General features: G+C 33.6%; 1 protein-coding gene across 3 annotated transcripts in view; it reads right to left on the bottom strand.

Annotated features, from left to right (window-relative positions):
• Nucleotides 1-4,537: 4,537 nt before the first annotated feature.
• LOC118191437 (uncharacterized) overlaps nt 4,538-22,331 on the bottom strand; it is a 33,805-nt gene continuing 16,011 nt past the window's right edge. For 2 of the 3 annotated variants that reach the window (XM_035362242.2, XM_085812338.1), the window contains exons 2-3: nt 13,266-13,487; nt 4,538-4,777 (exon numbers count right to left, since the gene is read on the bottom strand). In XM_035362242.2, coding sequence (XP_035218133.1) covers nt 4,671-4,777; nt 13,266-13,461 — 303 coding nt within the window. In that variant the 5' untranslated portion in view covers nt 13,462-13,487 and the 3' untranslated portion in view covers nt 4,538-4,670. Of the gene's footprint in view, nt 4,778-13,265; nt 13,488-19,574; nt 19,735-22,331 lie in introns of all 3 variants that reach the window. The other variant, XM_035362241.2, reaches the window with a different exon arrangement.

Raw genomic sequence — 22,331 nt, 5'->3', positions numbered from 1 at the left:
TTAAACTAAAGCTAAGGCGCAAATTAGCCAAAGGCTACACAGAAATAATTTGAGCGGAAGTTGTCTTAAACCTACACTGGCGTGATAAGCACTATTAATAAGAATAAAGCACCGGCGAGATAGAGTATAGTAGAAATTCAACTATTGACGTGGCTTTCAGCAGGCGAAACACGCTCTGACTAAAGACTTCACTTTGAATACTATCTCTTTTTACTTCATTGAAATACGTGAATATTAAAAGTTGCATTCTGGCAGGAAAACGGAAAGGGAGAAATGACAGTACAGATGCTGAACATAAAAAACTGTTTCATTTTAAATAAATACCTTACAGTACTACGTAGCATATTTCGACATGTTTATTTGTCAAAATACGAAACGAGAGATCTATCTGCCTGAGGAACGTTCAGGGAAGGCTTTCTAAGGGAAACAGCTTCCTATCATACTGCACGGCTAAAGCAGGGATGTAAAGAGAGACTTGCATGTCTTGAGAAGGGCTTTCCTGGCACATAATCACGTTGCACTTCTAATTAAATGGGAGGTTTCATGAAAAGAATCATAAGAATTCACGTACGTTTATAGGTGATACAATACAACACATACAATACATACATACATTCATATACAATACAGCACATACAATACAATACATACATGCATTCATATACAATACAGCATATACAATACAATACATACATACATTTACATAGAATACAATACATACATTCACATACAATACATCACATACTTTGGGCACCATACTTTCCTGTCACGAAATCAACCAAAAGTGTATGTGACATTTTAGGAACAAGGGTTACTTATCCTTTTTCACTCTCAGATTCAGTTCAGTAGCTGGAACAGTTCTGGTATAGGAATGAAAGAAAATAAACCCGTTTTCCTTTACAGATTCTCTGCTTTATAAATGGGCAACAGCTTTTACGGTTAGAGGTAGTCATGTTTTTTTATTAAAACTCGTTCTTATACCAGAAATTGTATTTTTTGCCCGTATTTATGACATGTATAAAATACGCGCTTTTTACTTTCTGACAGAAAATTCCTTCTTCTTACAATAATTACCTTTCTTTAAAGCCTGTAGTGTCTGTTGATTAGATAGTACGGCCAATGTCTACAAGTTAACTAAAGTCCTTCAAATCTATTATAAAATATAAGTGAATTAACTCTCTCTATAAACACCCTACACCTGGAAAAATTTAAACAAACCTTTTTGTTAAAAGCTTTGAATTAATAAACGCATGAATATAGCTTCAAATTAAATCTTCGTAACTTGCAGAATATCAGTTAACAGAAAGTTGAACTTAGAATTCAAATTAGTTCGATGTTGGAGACTGCAAATGCAAACAGCCTATCTAAGCTTCGGCTCAAATTAGTTAGTGCACATTACACTGGTGTGCAAAAATTAAGGACGAGACGGTTTTTTCAATATAACTTTGTACAAAATCTTTCCAAATCAACACATTTAATACCGTAAGATCCCCAATACGTAAGCACATGAGTAATGTAAGCAACACTTACTAAAAGAGAAATCAGAGGGATAAAAAGAAGCTTTATTGAAAAAGTAGCATGGAGCGCAATGCGACTAAAGGCCGAAACATCCCTGTGATGGGTGTCCAGCAAGAAACATCCGGTCTTTAATAGGGGATATGATCTCCCCTGACTGCTAGGCAGGTTTCACAGCGTCTGCTCATGCTGAGAATGAGGGTGTCGATGAGTTGTTAAGGCATTGCTGCCCATTCGTCTTGCAGCGCCAATCGAAGCTCCGGAATCGTTACTGGTGGTAAGGTATGAGCTGCCAAGCGTCTGCCTAGAAAATCCCATACATGCTCGATGGGATTGAGATCCGGAGATCGTGGCGGCCAATCCATACGTTCAATATCCTCACTCTCTAAGAGCTGTTCGGCAGCTACTGTGCGATGACATGGTGCATTGTCGTCCATGAAAAGGAACTGAGGACCCATAGCGCCTCTAAAAAAACTTACATATGGAAGAAGAATCTCGTTACAATAATGGGTCTCGTTGACTGAACCTGCGTCGAAGATGTGAAGGTCTGTACGACTACCAAGCATGATGCCTCCCCAAACGAGAACACCGCCACCTCCATACCTGTCCCTTTGAATGATGTTCGAGGGATGATTGCGGCTTCCACGCTCTCTCCAGATTAGTATGCGATGAGAATCGCTACTCAGACTGAATCTGCTCTCATCTGTAAAGAGTACTCGTCCCATTCATTGTCTCTCCAATTCCGGTGTTCCCGGCACCACAGAGAACGCCTTCTCCGATGGGCAGGCGTTAGAGATACACACCGTACAGGGCGTCGTGCAAACAGACCACCACCGTGCAGTCTTCTGGCCACGGTAAAACGCGATATCGGTCGTCCAGTCGCCTGTGTTGTGTGTCTAGCGATTTCTCCCGCTGTCTGCCGCCTGTTTCTTCTGGCCTGTAAGGCAATATACCGGTCATTTGCGGGTGTGGTTCCTCGTGGACGACCACTACTAACCCCCCGGATAGCTGTTCCTGTAGTTTGAAATTGTCTCCAAAGTCGTGAAACGATGCTGTGAGCAATTCCGAACTCTGCAGCCACACTTGTCACACTGCGGCCTTCCTCCAACTTCCCAATGATTCGACCTCGTGTAAAAGCATCCAGATGTCGTCTAACAGATTGATTATTCGCCATTTCTCGCTGAGGCAGCAACTCGGTGTGATTTTAACTGCTATACGGCGTGCAATCTCTTTGCCAGAAATACTGATCTTACACCGACAACATGCTTTATACTACTCAGACACTCCCCCATTACGTCTACCTGCATATCTGCGCATGTGCTAGCGTACATCACCTTACTTAATCTCCTGATTGGTCTTTCTGTCCGCTCTGCCTCTTCGTTCAGCTGATATGCTAATTTTTCGACTTCGTCCTTAATTTTTGAACACCAGTGTAACTTCGATTAGGAAAATGGCTAATGATGGATAACTACTGTACCAGAGCTGGGAGAGACAATAGTACTACGAGCAGCGTCGTTACCAAAAGCTGTCTGTCCGAAACTTTCATTGACTCTGCCTTAAATATTCTTGACTCATTTACAGCCTGGTGAAAGAAAGCGAAAAAAATAAACTATAGCTGCAAATCATAAGAAAATACGTATATTAACCAGTTTTGAATAATACTATGTAAGGTTAAAAAAACGTTTCTTCATCCGCACTTTATAAACGAAATCATATTATCCTGTTTTGAGCAATGTATGTAATGGTAGAAACTAGAGTAAAAAATAATATTGTTTAAGAAGAGAAATATAGGGTGTCCAGAAAGTCTCTGAACAATTTTAACAGATTGTTGCCTGTGAAAGGAACATTTTATACATTAGCTATTGGTCATACTTTCATAAGCAAGATTCAAGTTTTTGTGACAATTCTTGACATCTCCACTCTACGGACAAAATGACTAGCCGGTGTTCCCGTTTTGCCCATGTACGGTGCAACATGATGTATTGCTGATTCTTATCTTCACGATAAACAATGTCTTTAACGTAGTTTCACAGAAAAATGTTCAATGGGCAGTGTCACTTGGACGTAGTGACCGTGGAATGGGTCCATTTCTCCAGATTTATCTATTGGGGTATGTTCTGTCGAGAAAACTGCACACCTATAATGTCCTGAATGGTGGCGCTCCATCTTGTTCAAAAATATCCTCTGGTTGTTAGTCCTCCAACTGTAGGTAAAAATCAGTGCATGGATGTGAACTCTGTCTGGTATTATTTGTTCACTCAAACAAATGGTCCTAAAATCTTGTCATACGGCATCCCAAACTAAATGTTCAATTTTGGGATGTCTCGTTTATTCTTTGCGACATGAGGATTTTCAGATCCCCAAATCACTACACTACCTTGCAGAGACATCAGGCTATTGCAATGCCTTCGCCAGGACTCGAACCACGGACCTCTCGATTACGTGCCGAGCGTACTCACCACTGCACCACGAAGGCATGCTAAGAAGGCGGAAGAAATATCTTATAAACTGCATATTAAACTAAAACAAATTATTGTGGATAAACGTTGATATACATGTAATAACACTATAAAAATGTAAAACATTTCCTATTAGAAGGTGCTCACAATAACAGGTAAAGGTATTTAGGGACTTTGTTAACATCCTATATATGTTATGTATATAAACTGGTCTATAATATATTATTTCAGGAAAATTTTAAATATGGTGTTTTAGAATCGCGATATCTGGTTATTAAATCAATTTAAGTGTGAACATGTTTATTGCATATTTGTTTATTAGTATAATCAATATTAATACATATCAATCATAGTCTAAGTATGTATTTATAATCATCACTAGCTGCATAATTTATATTAATATTTATTTTATGTATTCTAAAATGTTACTTTAAGTCTTTTGAGTCTTCAGCAGTATGCGAAATTGTATATTTAGAAGGTAATCTCTGGAATAAAAAAATGCAGGAAGGTGTATGCTATCTTAAACGATAACATAAAGGGTTGTTAGATAATTTCAGGAAGACAAGAAAAGAATAAATACGAAGTTTTAATATGGATGAATAATTTAATGAATATCTGTACAGAATCACACCATATATACAGTTGTGGTGTTATTTACATACACACAATGGGCAGTTACAGCGATAGAGATTCTGATTACCACCAGTCATCCATACCTTGCATACCATGCATCATACCCATACCATGTGGTTCTTTGACCGGAACAGGTATGAAGACTGGCTCAACGTGCTGCTGGGAACCCCCTGAAATGAGAATTATGAAATTTTAGTTTAAAATCTATAAAACGTGAAAAGTATTCATTCAAAGCTGCAAATATACTTCTAAGGAACTATTGAGAAAGTAAAACACAGCAAGAGTAAAATATTATTTATTAAAAGAAACAAAAAATTTTGCAAAGACATTGAAAGAGAATTTTTAATCCCTAAGTTATCTAGAAGATTAATCAGTAGATGTTCAAGACGTTTATCTAATGTCAACGAATTTTCTTCAGGAAGTGCAGCATAAAAAGAGCCGTTTTTAAACAAAAACAGATCGCTTAATAAGAACGTACTACTTGCTCTATTTAGATTTCTTAGAATACAGTTTAGGGGTTGTGTGATGTTTTTAAAGATAAAATGATAAACAGTTCCTCATTTTTATTTATTACTTAAAGAAGGGCGCTTTTTTAATCTTTAAGCTACATTGCTTTCTAAACATTTAAAGTTACAAATCTCTTGAAAGATTAGCCGTGGGTACGTTTTGATAAAATATTGATATACTAAACTAATAATAGTGAATCTTCCAAATATCTTCAACGACAGCTAACCGCATGCATTTGAAACAGCATAACTCATAAGTAGCCAAAATGTTTCTCAAGAATTTTGCTTTAAAACTGCACGATTTCCATATTTACAAGAGGATATTATGCAAGCAGCAACCTCGGAAAATTGGTTTAGTTTCACAAAATGAACAAAGAAATTTTCCACAACACCATATTATAATAAGGCTAAATTTAAGCTTCAATATAGTCAATATTGGGTTATATTCATGCTGAAGAAAAGCAAGCATATTGGTGTGTGCAACGAAAAGAAAAAAAAAATTGACAGAAATTGTCAATCTAATCTAATCTAATGGTCCTGGCTATGGCAGCCTTTAGTCGAACTCAACTTTTACTGCCTATCATGGAAAATTGCCCGTGGGGCTTGGTAAATAATTAAAACATGGGAGATACCTCCCCGCCTAAATAGGCGAAGCTGGTGAAGTACTTAGTGTTCTTATTATATTATCGCAAATAATTTCGAAGTAGCATCTGAAGAAAGCCGTTCGAGCTGTGAAGATGGTAAACTATTCTAGTTAGCTGATTAGCTGCAGGCTGTTACGTGAGTGTACATCCACTTAACAGTTTACAGATTAATACATTAAGATATTTACATTGAGAATCAGATGATAAATCGTTATGATTATTAATTAAAAACTCGACATTAAGGTATTTGAGTAGTAAGAATGGCACACTAGGATATTTGCACGAGAAGCACATAGACGACACAAGAACACGACACACATAGACGACACACGTGTACATATAGACAACACATAGATGACACATAGACGACACACGTGTACACATAGACGACACACGGGTCTATATGCACGAGAAGCATATAGACGACACAAGCAGAAAGGGTATACTGCACCCTTTATTCTCTATTACTTTACAGGTGCTCCCGTACTTCGGGATACAGAGACCAACCACTTGTTGTCTGAACGTAAAAATATAAAAAACTAACTAAAACTCTAACTAAAAGCTAACTTTGAATTAGTATACAGATGCTTAACACTAAGACTTTTTCCAGTCCAAACTGTCTAAATGAATGTAGTTTGTAGACGATTGGTCGGAGGCAGTCACGTGGGGGTCACCCTTCCTTGAACTGACCTCGACTGCTGCATCTTGATTCTTGAAACGTAAGTTCATATTAAGATTGAAAAGCTTTCAACACATAATTTAAACAAAGTCCTTGCTTTGTGTGATGGCGTGTGTATGAAAAGACATTGGGCACTTAAAGACGTATTTTCACGAACGTAGTGGTGAGCACGCAATAATCACATGAAATAATATTCGCAAAGTCCCTCTTTGCAGGGCAAAATTTTAATGAGTAGAATATACGAAAAAACACATAAACGCAATCACAGTATTTAAGCTACCAGTTGAGCTTAAAGCAAAGTCAATCAGTCCTTCTTTGCAAGGCAAAATATAGAAGTCTCTCATGGTAGTAATAAACACAAATCAATGCAGTTCTTTACATATAAACTGACAATAGACACTCTCTCTCTCTTTTATAGTTCAACCGTCTCAAACGCAGCCTTGGTTGGCATTCTGCCAAAATACATAGACTCGTCCAAAAGGGGGGTTATTACTTGCTGGAGAGTCTTCTCTTCTCCAGAAAGTGGAATTTATATGCCCGAGGGAAAGAAAGTCCCCATCCTTCCACCCTATTTTGAGAATAATTTGGTTTGAATGGCGCATACGTGTTTGCACTCATGGTCGCGGATGAGTCCAACTATAGTTTAAAGAGTTACTTTTTTGTAATTGACACCTATATGTAACTGTAACAATATCTTGCTCTTATAAGTAATTTTAACTGTATATATCTTCCAGTAATTTCGAGGAATGGCAGGTACTAGAGATTCCTTGGCAGCCGGGGAAAAACTGTGAAAGACTGGAGAGAACATAAGTTCTCCGTTTTTTTTTTTTTTTTTCAGCTCAGAGTGACTTCTGAGAATTGAGAATTCTCAGTGTGAGCTTTGTTTTATACACGCGCTTTGGATTGCGTTGTGCTTGGTTCTTAGTAGTTTCAAGTAGTAATTACATATTGTGCTCTGCTATTCTGAGAAGAGCTGTACGAGTTCTTTAATGGAAAGTTCTAGAACTGTTAAGGGTTTCTTTTGGAAAAATAAATTCTATCAAGTTATCATCGCATCTGTGCGTATTCAATCCCTTACTAAACCGCACGCACGCAACAATACGGTGTGTGTGTGTATTTAATTATGGTAAATCACACTAGGGCTATCTGCCTAAGGGGAGAGATGCCTTCGTGGAGGATATTCTAAGGGAAACTGTCTCGTCGCATCAATAGGTATAAGTATACGTATATGTATACGTATAGGTATACGTATACGTAACAATACGTATAACTATATGGATTTATCATCGAAATTTATCTCATTGTTATTTAGTAAAAAGTAATTTCTGCTTGAATAAAGATTTTGTATTCTTATATAATAATAAATAAATAAAGCAGAAACTAAATAAAATGCTAAAATTTAAAAATCAGAGGGAGAAATAAATGCAAAAAAATCAGAGTAAGTTGCTGAAATAACGTTTGCTTTTTGTGCATATATTTTAATTCAATTTTTTGTTTTGTTTTTACAAAATAAATATATAATAAGTATCAATTTTACATGCTCCATATATTAAAATATGAAGAAAGGTTTTTAATAAAAAGGACAATATAATAAAAATTGTGCAAACAGTAGTAGTAATATATATTGTTTATACTATTCAAATAATAGTGTAAAATTAAATCATTCGAAATTAAACGGTTACACATTGCCGCACGTACTGAAGCTTACTTGAGCACGTAACAAAAATAACCCGCATTTATTTTCTTTTTGCTAGGCTAACTTCTTCTGGTTTGAAAATAATAATGAACTAAAGTTTCTGCTTGTATATATGTATACATATAGTTACAGTGGTAATAAATTTTTTTAGAAGATTATAGGATATATAAAGTTCGAAAGCTTTTCTAACAAGCAGGTAATATACTGTCCACACTTGTCACATGATCAACTTGTGATTTGTTGTGAAATTTACCTTACATCTTTCGTACAAGTGTGGATAAGAATACTATAGAATTGATTTAAGCACCGCTTTACACTTTCATATTTTGAAAAGTTATATTTTGGTTTTAGACATTATTAACTGAAAAGGGGCTATTAGTTTCGAAATGGGATTTTGCCTTGGTTCACTATTAAAGGCCAATTACGTTTCATATTTTTGTCACCAAATACTACAGCTCTGTGTTATTTTAAAGAAATTAAATAATGAAGAATCTGCATGTATGTATGCATATTCTTCGAAATGTGAAATAACAACGTAACTTGCCATCAGATTTTGTATAACTTAGTCCTTCCCACGAAAGAGTGCACATGGAAGACCTAATTTTGATTTTCGAATTTATTTTATTACTTATTTCATATTTTCTGAAATTTCTATAAATTTTTATTACCAAACTCAACGGTTTGAAAGCGAGCAGTGGCAACACTGTCCGAAATAAAACATTTTTATCTGCAGCTAGCGAGAATTTTTTGCCATTGGGAAAAATGTACGATACTTATCTTTTAGTTTTACTATTGACAAACTCGGCTGTATGAAAGCAGCGTATTATCACGCCGAGATATAATACTTTTATCTTCCACGCGTCAGTGCGTTGACATTTGGGAAAGCCTACGATGCTTTCAAATTTAATCTGGAAGGTTATCGAGTAATAAACTATGCGATTTTTAAAGCAGTAAACACAATTATTAAGAATATTCTTTCTACTTTTTAATGTGATGGATTTAAATAAAAATATATTAAAATCACTAGAAATATTCAATATTTTTATGAAATTACACTAACGGAAGTCAGTCATTATATACTTTTCCCTTTTTATGATAACTATTTTATTTGGCTGGAGAAATATTATAACGAATATAAAAATATATGTGGCAACTTCTGAGGCTTTATCGGGAATACTGAAGATATTCAGTTTGCATATATTTTGTGATTTTATTGTAGAATTAATTTTTATGTGGCGTAACTGTAAAGAACGTGATATTTAACAAATAAAGTTAACACAAAAGTTAATAATAAAATCACAGAAAAAGTTGTTAATCATCTTACTAAGAAAACTATATATTAATATGATGAACTGAGAAAAGACTGATAAAAATAGCAAAATGGAAGTTCACAAAAACTTACCACTGCGTCGAGAATTCTTAACATAAACTACTATATAGATTTTAAAAATTTTATGATTTTTTTTTTGTGGCTGATCTGTATGTAACGCAAGCGCAAAGAAAAAGGTGCTTAAAAATAAAGCTAAAAAGTTTTTAAAATGTCACCAGATGACCCTTGAACAGAATATTAAATTAAACGCATTTTTGCTCATTTCATTTATACTTATTTCCTCCAATTTCATCAGATATATTCCTTATTCAATTAATTCAGCCCTCATTTCGCATCAAGACAAAAATGTATAAAACCTTAAAATATCTTTATTAAAAATTGGAAAATATATAAAAGTATAAAACACCAAATATAGTTAAAACAATTAAAAAAACATTTTTTACAATTAAAATTAGAGTTTCTACGCAAAAACAAGCAATCGGCCAAAACGAGCAAGAAGGCAGATTTTTCGGTGCAGAAAACTGAAAATTTACCTTTGGTCTCACTCATCAAAAAGACACTGCAGGTGTAGAGAGTGATTTAATTCACTATTCTACTAAGTTTCAAATGTAAACAAAATGGCTGTTATGATCAAATAAATTAGGCTTAGTCGCACTTCAACAACTTTTAAATTGTTAATAATTCTACAACTATTGCATGCAGATTAACGAAAGTCATAAAAACACTTGCCAGAAGATACGAACAACATAATTCAATCATTTTTAAAGCAAAAAATGTACATTTTGCCGACATATAAGTATAAAAAAACCTAAGCTCACGAAGCCGAGTGACAGAGTGGGGGCGACCGATTGCAACCAAAATGCGAGGTGCACACCTTCATGTTATAGTAGTCCTACATACAAAATTTCAACGTTCTGAGGCTACTCGTTTTTGAGTTATGCGAGCTACATACATACATACATACATACGAACAGACATCACGAAAAAATACCTTCTGAATCCATTTTAAACCCTTTTTTACAACCCGTTTTGCGAAAAAGAGTCCTTTATTCTGTCCTTACGTACATATATCATGCAAAAGCATTGTTAAATTGCATTCGATAGCGGCCAAAAAAGATATTATCGTTAAGATATGATACCCGAAAATTTCTCGATTACAATAATTCCTTCACTTCGTAGAAGGAAGCAAAAATGGGTTAGCAGAAGTAAGTGGAAGAGCAGACTGTTTGACTGGAAGCTCACAGAAAACGTAAAACCTTAACAAACTCTTTGGATGACTTTCAAAATCAAAACTCCGAAACATATTTAATCCAATGCAGGAGCATTAGAGAATGGAACACTAATAAGTAAATTTGCTATCAAGCATGGCTGATTTTGACACATCTTGAAACATTTGGCGCTAGAATTCTCTGACTAAATGTATATAAATCTGATCTTTGAAATTATATACGAATTTGATATAAGACTTATAATGAAGGCATTGCGTCATTATGTAACCAATCAAACGAATGACTATCTTTAATACGATGTCAGCGCACACGTTCCTCATTGTCGCAGAAGTAGACTTTTAAAAGAAAAAAAATTGCCAACTCTATTTTCTTTGCGTAATAAATATTTTGATATAAAAATGAAAAGCTGCATTGAAAGAAAAAAATATGTAAAGAAAAAGAAAAAAAATCTGAAAGGTTTCAGATTTTAAATTGCGTCCAAAGGGGCGTTTTTTTAACGTCATCGATTCAGTTATACAATAAAAATAATTGCATTTATATTACTCGCGCAGGCGCATTATTCTTAGATTATATTATTAACAAATAAGGAAAAAAAAAATTGAAAGTTTTCAGATTTTGCATTATGTTCAAAGCGAAGTTTCCTTTCGTTTACGTTTTTACACGTACATCCACGTTTGAGAGCATTTGGGCTAACGCACATAGTCTCGCGCGCTGGAAATAGAAAGGTTTTATTCTGTACATTGCTGCCACTGCTCGTCGTTGAGTTTTTTAAACAAAAATTCCGTAAAGTTTTACAAAATACGAAGTAGATAATAAATCAAATTCGAAATTCAAAATTCGGGCTTCCAGGTGCCCATATTCGTGTGGAGGACTACGTTATTCAAAATTTGATGGCTCTTGGTTCCGTTGCTTTTTCACAATGCGAGAAACATACATATCACATTCGTGCATATTCTTCATTATTTAAATTCTTTAAGTGTAATACAGGGCGATAATATTTGGTGGCAACAATTTGAAAAGCGATTTAAGGCTTTAAGTCATTCAATGCAAAACGCCGTTTCGAGATTACAGACTTTTTGGGCTAACGCATCTTTGGGCTGATGAGATTATATTAACGCGTCCTTATTATTGATTACGTTGTACTGTAAAATACCTTTAGGGATAATTTAGGAATATCTTTAGGGATAATTTAGGGATATCTTTAGGGATAATTTAGGGATATCTTTAGGGATTTTGACTTGTTTGGCTGCTTTAGCATTAAATTTCTAGATTGTAATGTTAATATGTGTGCGAGAATATACATTTATTAAATTTGTGAAATTTAAATGCATTTTATGGCAATCTTTGTCCAGTAGATTGTAAGATCCGTAGGATCACGTAGATAAAATTTTATTGGCATTTAAATTCTTCAGGACATTTTATTGTATTCAGGACATTTATTGTTGTATATTAATGATGATTTTTGGCATCCATAGAAATCTTTTTTGGTACTATAAAATAATATTTCTTACGTTATTTAACTGAGAACATAACGCTTTTTTTATTTTTGCATAAATAAGAATAAATCAGCAATCTTTGGATGAAATTCGAACCATGAAACCTTGGATTACAGGACAGTTCCCACTTGCACCACAAATGTATGGCGATAATTTGTTACAATTTTAATACCTTCTCTTTTATTGCCATCCTTAATATACCCAGCAAAAATAGTTTTTATATAGGTTATTTTTATTAAGGGGACTCATACATCTTAAAACCCTTACGATCTTCGAATATATGTTGCAAGAATTGATGATATTTTATTTATTTTAAAAGCAATTACTTCCAACCTTTTACTACATAATACATAGCTGCTTTTTGAACTAGTAACCAGAAATTTTGTGCTGCCAAAATTATTTTTATAATTTAATCTGCTTTGTGACAAAAAGTTTTATGCCTTCACATCATGTTTCGACCTGGCGCGCATGATATTTTAAAAATGGCTACATACTTGAAATTTGATGGAATTTTTTATATGGGGACTATCTTCTAACGGAATCAAAAATCTGATGAATATTTTAATATTAAAAAATTTTATACACAAAAGCATTACAGATTTTTTTAATAAAATACTTTTTATCAACTCAATTGCAAACAAAATAAAAATTTAACATGAAATTCTTAGGATTTTTGGTTTCCAAATGTTATAAAACCTACGTATTAAATATGGAATTAAATTATGAGACAGAATGTTTTAAACTGTGCGCAAGGTGAAAACATGACGTGAACGCATAAAACATTTTGCCACAAATCCTATTAAATTATTGAAATATTTGTGGCAACACAAGCTTACTGGTTACTAGTTCAGAGAGCAGTTATATTATGTAGTCAGCTGTAAAAAGGTGGAAGCAATTGCTTTTAAAATAAATAAGTTATCCCAATTCTTGCAACAGTCATTTATTCGAAGATCTTAAGGGTTTTAAGGTGTATGAGTCCCCTTAATTTTAATTTTTTAAATACATACGTCTTTAAAAATTTAAATTTTGACGGATCCATTTATGAGTTCAAAAATTGGGTTTTACAACAAGAACTTACCGTGGTTGCTCTGCAGTAATTTAGCTACGGCTCCTGCAGCCAAAAGTGTTGCCAAAGCTCCTCCTCCTCCACCACCACCACCGTGACCTTTACTACCTTTGAATAAGATCATTCCACCTTCAGATTCTGTGGTCAGCAGCAGCAGAATTGCGCAGACAGCGAACGAAGCCCAGGAAAGTTGTCTCCAAGATACCATTATTTTAACTGTATCAGTGATTTAACCTAAAATTATGAATTATTTTTAAGCGATATGCTATACACGTTAGTACGATAATAATTACGTAGAAAAATAAAATTCTTCAAAGAATAAAATTTTGCTTATTAGAAATGATTTCTTTTCTCCACATTGTTTAAAATACTGGGTCGAGCAATGTACAGTAAATAGTTAAAACTTTATTTTGATACTTCTTATTTTAATTAGTAGGTACAATTGAAATTCATATTTTAAGATTCTTTGCTCCATGTTAAGCCCTTAAGTAACGTCCATTTATCTGTCAAATAATTTCCTGGGCGCAAACAGATTGGCAGAATTTAACCGCGCGTTTTGCGAGAGATACAAATATTTGAGTAAATATGGTATTTTGTTTCGCCATCCTTGTTTAAACATATATTTTTAGTGGAATGAATATAATTCCAGTCTTTTACTAAGCTGATACTGTTCGGAAATGTAAAGATGAATGGTAAAATTAGAAATGCAAAAAACAGCAAATAGGCTTATGATAATATTCTCATGCCTCATTAGTTTTATTTGCATCAGGAACAACTATTCATACACTTTTTGAATGAGCCAAACATAATATTAGTAGAGAAGGAAGCATTATTTGCAATCGACTATTTCAATCCTTCGTTTCTGCCACAAATTCCTTTATCTGATAAAACTTTAACATGCTAGAAAAGACAAAATAAAGATAAGCATAGAGAATACTGTAATTTTATTAAAATTGTAACAACAGGAAGGATGCGTCCAGGCTAATCAATATTTGCATAATCAAAGGCCGTAACGGCAGATATAACGGAACTTCAAGATTATGTCTTAATGTTCTGAGAAATAGGTGTTGAATAAGATGCAAGTATAGTTATTCGAGTAGATGGAACTTCAAGATTATGTCTTAATGTTCTGAGAAATAGGTGTTGAATAAGATGCAAGTATAGTTATTCGAGTAGATATTGGGGGGGGGGTCAAGAAGTAATGAATTGTCCATTGTTGAAGGGCCCATATAATGATAAAGGGACAGATATATTGTGATCATAGCTATTACCAATTCTATACCCACATCTCTAATTCTAGGTCAAAAATTAGGAATTAGTTTCAAAACAAAGACTGCTTGCATATACCGGGTGATCAAAAAGTCAGTATAAATTTGAAAACTTAATAAATCACGGAATAATGTAGATAGAGAGGTAAAAATTGACACACATACTTAGAATGACATGGGGTTTTATTAGAAGCAAAAAAAAAAAAAAAAAAAAAAAAAAAGTTGTTATCGAGCCCTTTTTTTTTCTTCGAGGAAATGCGTGATTCTGGTTTTGTAACTGCTACCGTGACGAGTGAGAAGTACGCCGATATGTTACAGAATCGCATCGTCCCCAGCCTGGCTGATAAAAACCTGCTGGAACGTACGATTTTTATGCAGGATGGCGCTCCACCCCATATTGCTAGACGCGTGAAAGATCTCTTGCGCGCGTCGTTTGGTGATGATCGTGTGCTCAGCCGCCACTTTCGTCATGCTTTGCCTCCCAGGTCCCCAGACCTCAGTCCGTGCGACGATTATTGGCTTTGGGGTTACCTGAAGTCGCAAGTGTATCGTGATCGACCGACATCTCTAGGGATGCTGAAAGACAACATCCGACGCCAATGCCTCACCGTAACTCCGGACATGCTTTACAGTGCTGTTTACAACATTATTCCTCGACTACAGCTATTGTTGAGGAATGATGGTGAACATATTGAGCATTTCCTGTAAAGAACATCATCTTTGCTTTATCTTAATTTGTTATGCTAATTATTGCTTTTCTGATGAGATTATTGCTTTTCTAATCAAACCCCATGTCATTCTAAGCATGTGTGTCAATTTTTACCTCTCTATCTACATTAATCCGTGATTTATTAAGTTTTCAAATTTATACTGACTTTTTGATCACCCGGTATATTTCGACACCATCTATAATAGAAAGGAAATATTGCAAAATGTTTATTTCTCCAGCTACCTTTGACTCCAACCAAAAGCATGTTCTATTATGGTATTTGTGGATGCCTAGAACGTTGTAAAAGTTGCTTATGTCTATAGCACCATAGTCGTTGGAGCCTTGTCTAGCGGTATCTCTGAGATAAACTCGGTAAATCCTGCATGGGCATCGCATTATCGATCTTAACGCCTGATGTTAGGCATGGAGGTGACATTAGATATCACTCATGCTTGGTTCTGATACTTCGAACTGTCTGTGTTGCGTCTATAAGGTGATCGAGTCTGTTATTCCTTATCTCCAGAGCTTCTCTGATCTGTTTCTTTAGCCCACAAAGAAGGAGTTTAAATACAAAGACCGTAACCAAAGCCAGCATTATCCAATGAGTATGTGCAGGATCTAGGACTAGAGTACTATGATAAATAACACGCCTGCAGTAGATGAAACATGGCAATGTATCCAAACTCTAATGGACTAATATACCGCAAATGCATATCCAGCATATTTCGCTATTCCAAGCTATCTGGTAGCAAGTTTTGCCATTTACGATTTATTAATGTACTGCATAAGATATTGTTTTCTTTAGGTTTTTAAATATGACTAAAGTATAACCGTAATTGATTCACCATTACACCATAAATTATTTATAAAATAAGTATTATAGCTTTTGTTTTCCGTAGTACAGGTATCCTTCTTATAACACTTAGATAAGTTCCTAGAAAATATTGTTTTGTGTGGAACCGTGTTACAAGAGACTAATAAACAATACATATAGTAGGGTTGCGTTTCGAAATCTTATAAAAACAAAATACTTTTTAATATTTCTCACTTTTACCTCATTTAGACATTTTGCAATGCGAGATGGCATTTCTCTTTAAAAAATAATTCAAAATTTGTATTTGAATCTTCATAGAAATACAAAGTTGTTTTCGTACTTTCTTCGCAATAATTGCTTCTAAAAACAACGAAGGAATTAGTAACATATTCACGCAAAATATCTTTACAAAATCTCTATATTGTAATTAATGCAATGTACCACGAGAACACTTGGAGTACACACATTGTAATTAATGCAATGTACCACGAGAACACTTGGAGCACAAGATACAGAGGCTGTTCGCACATTTTTTAGACGATTTTGGTAAGCGGTAATAAAAACTCGTTTGCTGCAAAAGAAGAAATTGAAATTGTACTCTGTTTTTAAAGGACAAATTTATTGTCTGTGGCTTGAAAGTTTTGTTTTTATTCAAAATGGCGAATTTAACAAAGCAGTGTTTCGAAGGCTACATTTACGCTCTTTCCGAAGAGAAATATGCATACTCTGTTATCCAAAAACGATGCAAGAGTATTGGTTTTGTGATATATAAAGCGTCGATAGGTAATATCATCAACAAGAAAGGAAAAAAAAAACTTCAAATTGGAGCCTCAAGTGGGACAAAATTTCCAAACAAGTATCCAAGGAAAAAACGGACATCTTCGACTATTGCAAAGGTACGTTGTTTAATGTTAAAAGAAAATCCCCCTAGTCAAAGGATAGTTGCAAAATCATTAAAATGCTCGGTGTCCACTGTAAACAAAATGATAAACGTTGATTTAAATCTTAAGGAAAGCGAAAACACGCAGTGTGCATAGTCTTCTTCCAAAGCATATCGCTCAACGCAGGACACGCTGCAGAATTCTATATGAGAAACACTTATCCAAAGAAAAATGGAAAACAGTTGTCACAATAGGTGAAGCATGGGTGTATTTAAATGATTGTAACAAAAAAAGAGTCATTTATTATCATAAAAGGGGAGAAAAAAGTTTAAATACATGGTTCAAAGAATTGAAAGAAAGTTTTTCTAAGGGATTCATGATTGTTGCTGGCAAGTTAAAAATAAAGAGAGTGCAAAAAACAAATGTCACGATTAACTCCAAATACTATCAGGCACATATTTTATTGCCAATTTTTCTGAATGAAATACCATCGCTTTACCCACAGTGCCATCCATCTGTGAGACTCCATCAGGACAAAGCTAACAGTCACACATCAAAATCCACTGTAAATTTCCTAAACGAAATGGAACAAAAACTGGTATCAAGGCCATACCCTTCACTGATATTCCTACTAAATCTCCTGATGTGTCACCTTTGGAGTTTTGCGCTTTCGGACTTTTAAAAACTGCATTAACGAAACGTTGTCCCATAACCCTAACAGGACTCTGGAAAGCTGTTCGGGAGGAATGGGATAGAATACCTCTTCTGCCACTTGAAAAGGCATTATTATCCTGGAAATTGCGGTGTCGAAAGATAGTTCGGAATAAGGGATGTCAAATAGAACATTTAAAACACAAGAATTTTATGTAATTTAGTTTTGTGAATACAATATACGTCGTCTAAAAAATGTGTGAACAGCCTCTGTACATACTTTGTAAATAATGAGTACTACTCAGTTTCTAAAGAATTTCGATGTTGGAAAATGCGAGGATTTATGGAATTTATTTAATTTTTGTGTGTGTAAATAAAAAGTTCGTTATTGTGATTACATTCAATGGCGTTGTACGTAACGTTATAAGCTATTTCTTCCGCCTTTTTAACATGCCTGCGTAGTGTTCGTAGTAGTCGTAACATGCCTGCGTAGTAGTAGTCAGCACTCTGGCCGCGTATTCCAGAGGTCCGTGGTTGGATTCTCGGCGAAGGCATTTGGCATCACTCCTACTTTAAAAAACATTTAAAAAATTTAAAAAAAACCCTAATGTTTCTACAATGTAATTTTGTAAATGTTTAAAATAAAAATCGTGTTATTGAAATATGTACATACACAACGTTTATAAGATGTTTTATGCGTAGTCATTAACGTGCTAGAGTGAAACTATTAATGCAGTGTTATATAAGAGTTTCCGCAATTTTCTTAGCTTGTAAGACGAAACTGTGTTGTAGCAAACTGTATTATAAGAGGATTATAATATACCTGTATTATAATTTTTTACTCCAGAAATGTAAAGGAATCTTGTTTGCTAACATCACAGTGCGCCACTGTGCTTAAAAACTGTTATTCTGAATAAGAAAGACTTGTCGATAATGATAGTATAGATAAAAATAACTCATAGATGAGAAAGCAGATTCGGGTTCTAAAAAATACATACTTATTTTAAGAATGAACATCACATATGCAACGTAACTAAAAATCATAATTTTCGAAACATTATACTGAGTATATCACTGTAGCAATCAACTATCTAATCTGTTACGACCAGTAACTGTATTAATTCCTAAAACAGTTTCTCTAAGTTATGTTTGCAACCTTATCGGAAAAGTAAAATTATCCGATTTGACGAATATGAATTAAGAATCTTTAGAAAGACATCTAAAGTTTATTTTTTTTTGCTTTGACAGAGCTGTTCTCTTTGGAGTATCCAGCATTTTTATAATATCTAGTTTAGCCAATATACTTTTAGTGGTGAAAATTTGTCCTTGACTATAATGTAAAATTTATCATTGATGATAAATTTGAGTTTAAAATATGCACGAAATTTTAAAGAATTAGAACTATAAAGTCTTGGATAATTTGCACAAGAATTGGTACAATAAAATCTTAGATAACTGGTGGAAGAATCATAAAAAATTTTGAAATTTTTATTTATATTTAGGAGTGTTAAATTAAATTTCGGGTTAATAACAAGTTTAATAAAAAAATAGTTCGAGAAGATATACTTAAGAAAAGGTTTTTAAATTTTTTCAAGTTTTTTTTTTTTTTTTTTTTTTTTTTTTTTGTTTTCATATCATACAAATGACGATGAAGATGCGCATTTCCTCATTTCATGAGAACAATTGTTTAGTTTACTAATTAATTTTGAACTTTGGTACTAAAAAATCCTCTCAATCAATTGACAGATTTCTGAAAACAGGTAAACTGTGGTTTGTTTCTAAAACTTCTCATATGTGCAGACCTATATATTTTTTTAATTCCTTTGCTTAAAATTTACAATACTAATATATAATATCTTAGTTTATTAATAAAATAAAATAAAATCTAATCTAGTGTTTTCAAATCGTTATTTATTTTTAATTAGTTACTTAATACTATTATATACGAAATGACGATTTTAAGTGTCAAAAATTGAAATAAAAAAAGATGTGTATTACTTTATTTTTATTATAAAAGAAGTGCTTATGCTGCGCTCTTCCAGTACACTTTCATGCATTTTCTCTTTCACTGTGTTAGTTCCAAATTTCATTGTAGTGCTGCCATCTGTAGGTGTCAAAGGCAAACATCTTTGGTTGCGACTGTTTTTGATGTGTAACTCTATTACAGAGAAAAGATTAATTTTTTTGGGGATATTAGTTTGTTTTAAAACGCGATTCAAAGAGAATTTTTTAAAAAAATTAAAAATTTGAACTTTTGATATTTAAAACAATTAAAAAGTGCTTTAAAAAAGAAAAAAATCATATCTAAGTTAAAAATGAAGGAAAAAATTACTTCAGTTTTTCTTAAATTTGCAGTATGGCTCTGAAGAGTATACGCTTCAAGTTTTCATTAACAATATCCAAAGGGAATCCCATGATGTTAAAAAGTATTTTTTGCGATACCTTTATGATACATCTTTCATCATAATTATTTTTGTCATCATTATTAAGGCTGTCCTACCAGATATGCCTTTGCACTGTATAGATTAATATGCTGACAATGTTAAATCAAAACTTTAATATCCTCTACCTCCTGGATAACTTTATTAATATTTATAATAAACAAATAAATAATAAACTAATTCATAATTACTATTTAAATTTTAATATGCTGAAGCAGTGATAAAAACGCTTATATAATTTTATAGATGTTCAGTCCTTTTGCAGATAAAGAACCGACGTAAAAGCATGTTTAAATAATGTGCTGATTTTCAGACTATAATTAAATTTCCTGACAAATCCTTTTTAATCAATAACTTAACGATTTCTTAAAGAGTTTTGAAGAACAGTAAGAAGTGTTTGCTTTTCTGCTCGTCTTCTGCAAATTTTTAATTGCATGCCAAACAGGCATGAAAGAATTTCTGATATAATTAATACCTTTAAAAGCTGATGAAGGAATTTTAATGTAAATGAAATAGTTATAAATAATTGCAGTAAATTTAAAATGGAGTTATGTTTAAACTATCAGGAGTAATGATTTGAAATTTTCGCAATAGATTTATTTGGGGTATTATTTATGAAGAAATTTAAGAGCGATGGAATAGAACTGAAACTGATCCTAAACACTCATGTGATAAAAAATGAAGAGAGTCAGCCCTGTTTATTCAAAGCATATAGAACAGTTATTACCTACGTGTTTTGCCCCATGTACCCTTTTCACCGATTCGAGAAAATCCTTTTCAGCGATCCGAGAAAATCCTTTTCTCCCGTCTCTTTTCCACACTTCGAAAAATGCACACACACATATATATCCATTTATTAGCCCAAAGGGGTAATTTGCCCAAATGGACTGTTAATTTCGTTTTAGCATTTTTGTGATGAAATGTCAGTTCACTTTTCAAATTGTTGCTACCAAATGTTACAGCCCTGCATTATATTTAAAGAAATTTAAAAAAATTAAGAACCTACATAAATGTATGTATGTTTCTCGCACTGTGATAAAACAACGGTACTTAGAGCCATCAAATTTTGAATAACATACGTTTCCACCCCAATATGAGCATGTGGAAGCCCGAATTTTGAATTTAGAATTTGTTTCATTATCTATTTCATAATTTGTAAAACTTTTACAAATTTTTGATTAAAAAACTTAACGATTTAAAAGCGAGCAATGGCAACACTGTGTGGAAAAAAAATTATCTCCAGCGCGCGAGACTGTGCAGGGTAATTCTGAAACTATGTTCCTTTTAAAACTATTTTGCGATATTCCTGTTGAACTGATTTTTATGTTTAAAGTGCGAAGGACACGATTTTTAATAAGTAAAGGTAACACACAAAATTTTAAATAAAAATCGCTTCGGGCTTAATGTAAAATTTGAATGCTTTCAGATATTTATCTTTCTTACATTTAGGTTAATTTTAACGTGTTTTATACATTAAACGAGAAAAAATACAAAAAATACTGATAAATACCAAAACACTTGGAGAAAAGACTTTTTAACATACATGAACTAAACGTTTGAGAGCTACATAAAGGCTGACCCTGCTTAAAACTGTGAAATTTGCCCCCCCCCCAGAGGAAAAATTCCCTCCTGGTTCAGAACCCCTGGCATACAGGGTAAGTGTATATAAGTAATTTGGTTCCCTAAAGGTTAAAAACATTAAGGTATTCATTCGCAAAGAATGTAAAAGTTCTTTTGAATACCAAAATTAATGAAGAAACTAACCTTGTCTTTCATCTCTAAGGAAACAGACATGATTTATCCGTTACGGCATTAAGGGCGCCATCTATCGGTAACTTAGTTAATTACGGCTTTGAATCGAATAACTAACCTTTAAAATTATTTGTACTGTGTTGTCTGGTTCGCAAGTACTGGGTAATGACGGTTTACCCAAAACATTTTCTTTACTACTATCCGCAATTCGGTATCTTCTTTATTTTTCTATTTATTATATATTTATTTATTATTCTGTGCACACTAAACTCTAAACTAATATAGATTAAATGATACTTTATGAATTCTAGTCTTATTTCCCACGCCAAAAAAGCTCAAAAATTCAATATCAAGGGGGAAATGGCGCTGAATTCAGAATTGTCAAACGAAATAAGACATGAAGATAACCGTTTAAAATGTGTTTAGTCGTTTCTGAAATAAGTTATAAAGCATTTCATGTGGCGTCCACTATTTTCCGAAAGAACGTTAAATCGTATTACTGCATTCTCAACAGCATCTTTTAGCATATCAGGAGAAATGTTACGTCCATGTCGTTGCATCG

This window comes from Stegodyphus dumicola, chromosome 3, assembly GCF_044657685.1.
Source record: "Stegodyphus dumicola isolate Sdum_Otavi_A_Nest chromosome 3, ASM4465768v1".
NCBI classification, from domain to species: Eukaryota; Metazoa; Arthropoda; class Arachnida; order Araneae; family Eresidae; genus Stegodyphus; species Stegodyphus dumicola.
The sequence above is the reverse complement of the archived record's forward strand: the minus strand, read 5'-3'. Positions and strand labels throughout refer to the sequence as shown.